General features: G+C 46.4%; 1 protein-coding gene across 3 annotated transcripts in view; it reads right to left on the bottom strand.

Annotated features, from left to right (window-relative positions):
• Positions 1-7,500, bottom strand: part of LOC132474254 (neprilysin-like) — a 31,655-nt gene that overhangs the window by 8,792 nt on the left and 15,363 nt on the right. For all 3 annotated transcript variants that reach the window (XM_060074831.1, XM_060074832.1, XM_060074833.1), the window contains exons 5-12: positions 6,295-6,375; positions 5,725-5,820; positions 4,393-4,511; positions 3,632-3,700; positions 2,204-2,338; positions 1,078-1,179; positions 818-954; positions 143-236 (exon numbers count right to left, since the gene is read on the bottom strand). In XM_060074831.1, coding sequence (XP_059930814.1) covers positions 143-236; positions 818-954; positions 1,078-1,179; positions 2,204-2,338; positions 3,632-3,700; positions 4,393-4,511; positions 5,725-5,820; positions 6,295-6,375 — 833 coding nt within the window. The remainder of the gene's footprint in view (positions 1-142; positions 237-817; positions 955-1,077; positions 1,180-2,203; positions 2,339-3,631; positions 3,701-4,392; positions 4,512-5,724; positions 5,821-6,294; positions 6,376-7,500) is intronic.

Below are 7,500 nucleotides of genomic sequence, written 5' to 3'. Positions count from 1 at the left end.
ACAGTATGGGTTTACATCAAGGCGTCGGCCAATTAACTGCTAAATAGGATACGGCGTGTATGGGAAGAGGGATATGATGAACGGTGCAGATTGGATCGGCCTCACGGTTGGGTGGTATATGGTAATGTTGCTGCTGACGTACTTTGCGGAAGGCTTTCTTGGTGTCTCTGTAAGCGGCGCTCAGGTCCACCACCATGTTCATGACGAAGCGCCACACCATGTAGTTCTGGAGGTCTCTGCGGGGCCAAGCAGAAAATACATTCATTCAAAGAAATTCAATTATTATGTACATTTTGATCCAGCCCCCCCCCCCCCCCACACACATACATCCACAGAGAAACACACACACACACACACACACAAAGACATACACACACACGCACACACACGCACAAATAGAGAAACACACACACAAACGCACACACATACACACACACCAATGGAGTCTCACTCCGAGTTCGTCAAAAATCAAAGCTTTTCAGTGGCTTTTGGCGTTGACGCAAAGGGGGTCCTTGTGCGTCTTCATTAGACGCAGTGAGACTGTGTTGAATACATGCACGCACATAGAGAAACACACACACATAAGGACACACACACACACACACACAAACACACACACACACACACACACTCATAGAGAAACACACACACACTCACGTGCACACGTGCACACGCACACACACACACACACACACACACACACACACACGCGCACACACACACACACACACACACACACACACACACACACACACACACACACACACACACACACACACACACACACACACACACACACACACACACACACACAGACCTCTTAGAGTATAAAGCCAGGACAGGTTGGAGCCGTCTGAAATAGTTTGGAGCGTAGTTGACAATGTTCTCAGACTCGGGAACAGAAATGTTGACTGTTTCCATGATTTTGGCGGTGAAGTAGCTCCAGTCAAACACCTGTTCGGATGAGCCCCCCAGGGTCATGCAGAGCGGAGGGAGAGAGGAACATTAGGCTAAGGGTCGCAGATGATCTGGAGGAAATAGAAAAATGAACTGTGACAGATTGGGAGCTGTTCCCACCTGTGACTCGACCTCCAGGGTGAAGTTTGTGTTGAGATCACTGAGTTTCATCTTATTATACAGCAGCACCGGGTTGTTGCGCTCCTCCAGTGTGTCAGTCGCCTAGGTTACACACCGAGAGAGAGAGAGAGAGAGAGAGAGAGAGAGAGAGAGAGAGAGAGAGAGAGAGAGAGAGAGAGAGAGAGAGAGAGAGAGAGAGAGGATGGATGTGGAGAAATAGGGGGAGATAAAATATATACAGTAAATAAAGAGTTAGTCACGGATCAAATATGAACTAGAAAGCAAACAGTGTCGTAACAACATTGCCCCCTCTCCCGGCGTTCCTGGTTGGGAATACCAGCGTGGCGCGTGGGCCGGCTGCAGCGCCAACACTAACAAACGAGCTGGGAGGCAGCTGGAGAGCTGAGCCGCCGATACTGTCAGAACGCCGGGGCTGCCTTGTTAGAGCCCACCGCCGGGCAGAGGTAAGGAAGCAGCGAGGGACTGGGACCAACCGGACTACCGGCACACAGGGAAGTGTGGACAACCGCGGACGGTCAGGCATCAACGCATTCCAGGGTATTTCTGGTGAGCAGCTTGTGTGTTCAGCGAGCCGCTCACCAGGAATCCCCTGAACTCACGTTGGCCATCTGAAACGTTTGGGGAGACTCGGACGAGTTCGGGAACAAAATTTGCTCGTTGTGTTCAGCTGTGTTGGAAGCTTTTGGTGTCTGGTCCGAATCAACATGCAAAGTTTGGGATAGTTTGCGTCTAAGGATCTGAGCCTCTTATTGGTTACAACCAGCACATCAGCGTGGTGTGGGGGAGGGGCAGACTAGCGCCTTGTAGTTGGCAGTATTCTTCGCCGTGTGTTTCAATGCAACTTTTCTTCTGAACGGGTCAGACGAGAGCTAACGGAGGGATCGGCCAAAGGCAGTCAAAGCGTCCCCTGTTGTACGAGGGTGATAAACTCGTACAACCGGTGTTTCTGAGGAAAGCAATCCCGGTTGGGAAGCAAAGTTCCCCCCGGTTGTAAGAGCTCGATAAACGACTTCTATTTCACATTTTGCGCCTTGGATGGGTCAACAGTGAGACGTTGGTGGGGGAGGGGGGGAAAGTAATTATGGTGGAGGCACAGTGTTCTCACGTTAGCGATGTCCTTCTCCAGCTCGATGGCCCTGGCAACCTCCTCCTTGATGCTGCTCTCGTTGACGGCCAGGCCGCGGTCGCTACGGATTAGCTTCACCAGGTCAATCATGAACTGCTCATATGCCCGGCATACCTTGAGGAGCACACAAAGACACATACACACACGCACGCACACACGCACACACGCACACACACACACACACACACACACACACACACACACACACACACATGTACACATACACAGACGCGTACACATTTGCGCAAGCACACATGCAGAAAAACATGACACACACAAGCGAGCAAACATTCATACACACGCGCGCACGCATATACACACACGTGCCCACATACACGCAAATGCACACCGGCACACAGATATAGATACACACACGCACACATACACACAAGTATACACACACACACACACATGCACACAGGCATACACGCACACACGCACATGCACATAGAGCAAACATACACACACACACACACACACACACACACACACACACACACACACACACACACACACACACACACACACACACACACACACACACACACACACACACAAAGTAGTAATTGGTTCAACAAATCCGCCCATTATTTTCAGGAAAGAAGAAAGGTCACTGGTTAATGGAAACCATCCCAAATTCGTGCTGTGATCCACCTCAGGCTAGGCTTGACAAATAACTGGTGCTTTGAGCATATAAAACAGAGACTTTGGTAAACTATAAAATTAGACCAGGTCGTAGGATGTCTCAGCGAGTGCCAAACATATGGTTTGGATTTGGACAGAACCCGATTTGTCCCTTTGTGTTGCCTTGATTTGAATCAGGATTTACTGCCGGTCCTGAAGGTCCCGCAAGGGAGTCGGAGGCTGGTGTGTATCTGGGTGTGTGTTTGTGTGTTTGTCTGTGCGTGTGTCTGTGTGTGTGTGTGTGTGTGTGTGTGTGTGTGTGTGTGTGTGTGTGTGTGTGTGTGTGTGTGTGTGTGTGTGTGTGTGTGTGTGTGTGTGTGTGTGTGTGTGTGTGTGTGTTTCTGTGCCTGTGTTTGTGTCTGTGTCTGTGTACCTGTTTGCTTTATGTGCATGTGCATGTGTGAGTGCATGCATATGCGTGGGTGCGTGTGTGTGTGCTTGCGGTTTATTTGTGTGCCTGCGTGTCGGTGAGTCTTAGTGTGTGAGTGTGTGTGTGTGTGTGTGTGTGTGTGTGTGTGTGTGTGTGTGTGTGTGTGTGTGTGTGTGTGTGTGTGATTGTGTGCCTGTGTGTGTGTGTGTGTATCTGCTTGCTTTATGTGCATGTGTTTGTGTGAGTGCATGCGTGTGCTTGCATGTGTGTGCGTGTGTTTGTGTGTGGGTGTGTATGTGTGTGTGTGTGTGCGCGTGCGTGCGTGTCTGTATGTGTGGTAACCTGAGGCGTACCTCTGTATAAGGTCCAGTGCAGGCGTAATAATCTCTGGATAAGAGGCCGAGGCTTGACTGCTGGTCAAACTGTGGACAGAACAAACCAATAGAAAGCATTCGACGAGAAACTGTGCTGTATTCAAGAATGAACCAAAACCCGTGGCAACAGGTAGGATAAAAGACGAGCCGCTACACATCGCCAGCCCCTCTGCCCCCACATCTTCACACAGTCTGGAGGATGTTACTCCGTTCAGTTTCATTTGTATCGTCTCAATATTCATGTGTTATATAATATTGGCAAAAGAATAATGGATTATTTTGAAATGGTAGTCACAAAAAAATAAATAGATACTCTATAACTGATCGTTAGCCTCAAAGCATAATTGCCGAAATCATATTTTGGCCAAATTGTGACATCTAAACTAACTCTACTCTCCTAGCACTGCTGATTCACTGGGCCTCGTTGGCTATATTCTTAGCCAATCAGAGTGCTTTTTACATTCCATAATCAGTATCTGCCTGAGTCATCTATTTGACTTGGGCCTTTTTTTATTCTAAATACAAGATGAATCTTAAATATGACTTTTACGCGATAATTATTCTACGATGTTAACGATATTGTTGTTTTTTTGTAATTTAATAAAAAACACCAATACAGATTCCTCCTCATTCTCCAGGAGTTGCTACAGCACCCGAACCTTCCGCGGTGGTGGAGGCGACACCACCAGTCTCCACACTACCGCTTCAAGACCGGATGTCCATTACAGGCGCACACCTACATGAATGATGTGCGCGTTGGAGTCCCTGTCATCGGGGCCCACGAAGAAGTTCAGCACGACTTGTGTTGCGTGCTTCACGTTCAGCTGGGCGATGGCATCCTCCAGCCTCCAGTCCGTGCCTGGGGGAGAGAAGTAGTGCCAGTTAAGTCAGGAGTACACCCCTCGGACAGGGGGTTGAGATGTGATGCTCGTTGTGTCAGGAATACACCACTCTGACGGGGTTGGGTGATGAAGTTCCCGTTAAGTCAGGACTGCACCACCCTGACAGGGGTGGAGATGTGATGCTCGTTAAAGGGACACTGTGTAAAAATTACTCCCATCTAGTGGTACAATCGTATATTGCATTCAAACTAATAGTGCTCGCTTGTTCAAAAACGACGGTGGGCAGTATGTGCCACGAAGCTGTGTCATGACATCCAATACTACCTCATCGAGTCATTCGAGTGATGATGAGGTTCGTCATTTCAAACAAATTTCAAACCGCATCGAATCATTAGTGTAAGCTAATGATGTATGAGTAATTACTCCTCTAGCAAGATAGTGATATTTCAGTCATCATTCACGCTGGCTCAGAGTGAAAACGCGTTTGCATTTCCTGTACCACTTAGTGCTTTTTGTCCCTCTCGGCAGTTCATAGACCGGAAGAACATGGAAGCCTCCATGAAGCTTACCCGTCCTATGTAACTACATATTAATTATTCTTCGCTCAGGAGGATAAGTGAGATTTTTGGCAGAGATAATTTTACACCAATGAGGACTTATTTATGAATGAATACGTTGATTTGAGGTAATAATTGACGTAAAATATTACACATTGTCCCTTTAAATTAGGAATAAACCACTGTGACGGGGGTGGAGATGTGATGCCTGTTAAGTTAGGACTACACCACTCTGACAGGGTGGAGATGTGATGCCTGTTAAGTCAGGACTACACCACTCTGACAGGGTGGAGATGTGATGCCTGTTAAGTCAGGAATACACCACTCTGACGGGGGTGGTTATGCTTAACACCACCAATGTACTTTATTATCCAATTACAGGACACCCCGGAGTGGTTTATTCCACTTACACCATAGTAAGCGACAATAATGTTACTTACTTTGATCTATAACTGCTGAAAGTACTTGCTATTGTATTTTTATCAACTTAATCCACTGTAATTAACATATTATTCTGCATTGCTTGCCCGTCATTAAAACATAATGCACACCCTTGGAACCTTATTGCCCAATCAGAATCCAGTAATCGACCATACCGTAGTATAAGGTCATTTAGACAGCAGGGAGTTGCCAGTCGATGGCGCTGGCTCTATCTAATGGAAAGCCCACGTACCATAATGGGTCTCCCAGTTATCCACGGCCATGGGCCACTCAAACAGTTCAGGCAGCATGGCCAGCAGGGGGTCCCCTCCACGCTGCTCGATCAGGGCTACACATCCACCCGTGCAAAACAAAAGCAAACACAAACAGTCATTGGGTTTGAATAATTTACTAAACAGTGATTATTTTCATGTCAAACATAAGTGTACGATTGCTTTGCTTGTATATACTGTTCACCCTGACCCTAAATCCATTATTTATGATGCCTTTGGTAAAAATCCTCATCTATAATTACTTATTTATGTAAAGCTTTAAACAGTGTGGGATGCAGCCAGCTCACTTTAAACAGAGCTAACACACTATAGTAAACACTTATATATAAGTGGATATGGTTTTGTGGGGACGTGGTTATGTGGGGACATGTGTGTATGTAGAAGGTTTGTGTGTGTGTGTTTGTATATGTAGTAGGATTTTGTTGTGTGTGTGTGGGTGTGCGTTTTAGTAGGGTGATTTGTGTGGTTGTGTGTGTGTGTTTGTGGGTGTGGGTGTGCACGTGGTTATGTGGGGACAGGGTCAGACTCACTCTCATTGGTGCAGGACTTGTACAGGGTCTTGGCCTTGGTGAGAGCCATCGCTTCCCCCTCCACTGTTCTCTCCAGGACCCCTAAGAGAGAAGACGGAAGAAGAATTAGTGCTCAGTGGGAGCCATTATATTTGATTAACCAAAATATGGCAAAACAGTATAGCTGGACTGAAGTTTTGCCTCATCAACAAACCATGGGGTACTGGCTTTGTTTTTACTTTAAAATATAACCTTGTAGGTTTTATCATCTCAAATTTAGGGGCAGTCCTCAAGATAAAGGCCAGGATAGATTAGTGACTGAGGTGGTCGCCCCTCAGCCAAAAGGACCAGCCGACCAGTACGCATCAACGAGTAACATGCCTAATCCTCTGCACCTAAATTACCTGGATGACAGTGTCTTAAGGGATTCGTAGCACCCAAGTAAATACTAATATCTTACAGCTTCCAGGATAATATGTGAGGTGTTCTATCTGGCCGACAGAATATTGAGTTAGACCAGGTGACATCCGTTCTTTTCTCACAAATCAGGCTTTAGATTAGTATCTAAAGTCGGACGGCAGACAAGCTTAAATCCGGGCGAGCGGGCGTTTCACTCTCGCTCGCATTTGTTTCATGTGCTGGAGATCTGTATGCGTGTAATAATCTGCCACCGAAAAATCGGCCAGCAGTGGTAAAATGTAACAAAGCGTCTGTAAAGGTTTCAAATCAAAACCATGTAGGCTGGCCGGCAATGAAACCACTTATTATGTTCTCCTCTCCGAAAGCTTCCTCCACACGCGCGAACGAGTTTCAAATCGGTCGACTATCTCCGCAATGAATCAGAAAATACAGCTTAACTCTGCCCTTTCTGGGGCAATGCATTCAGATTGTTTAAAGTGGATACAAACATTGTCTCATCATTCATAAATACGAGAGGATGCATGCGTGTGTTCAGAAGTTGATTGTTCCACTCGACCATTCGAAGAGGCAGTTGGGGGAAGGAAAGTCGAGAAAATAGAAAAAATGTATCCCTTTGGATACAAGCGTATGCTAAATGAAAAAAAAAGAAATTGTAATACAAAACATGTTGGTGTTGTAGCAGTGAATTTGTATATTTATAAAAAAAACTTACTGGAAAGGGGTCTCTGCCAAGCAGACTCACAATTCAAACCAAATTCGATAATAAAAAAATGAAAAAGGTTCAATCAATTCAGAGCAATATTGTGC

This window comes from Gadus macrocephalus, chromosome 16 (assembly GCF_031168955.1).
Source record: "Gadus macrocephalus chromosome 16, ASM3116895v1".
NCBI lineage: Eukaryota > Metazoa > Chordata > Actinopteri > Gadiformes > Gadidae > Gadus > Gadus macrocephalus.
This window is presented reverse-complemented; position numbering and strand designations above follow the sequence as displayed.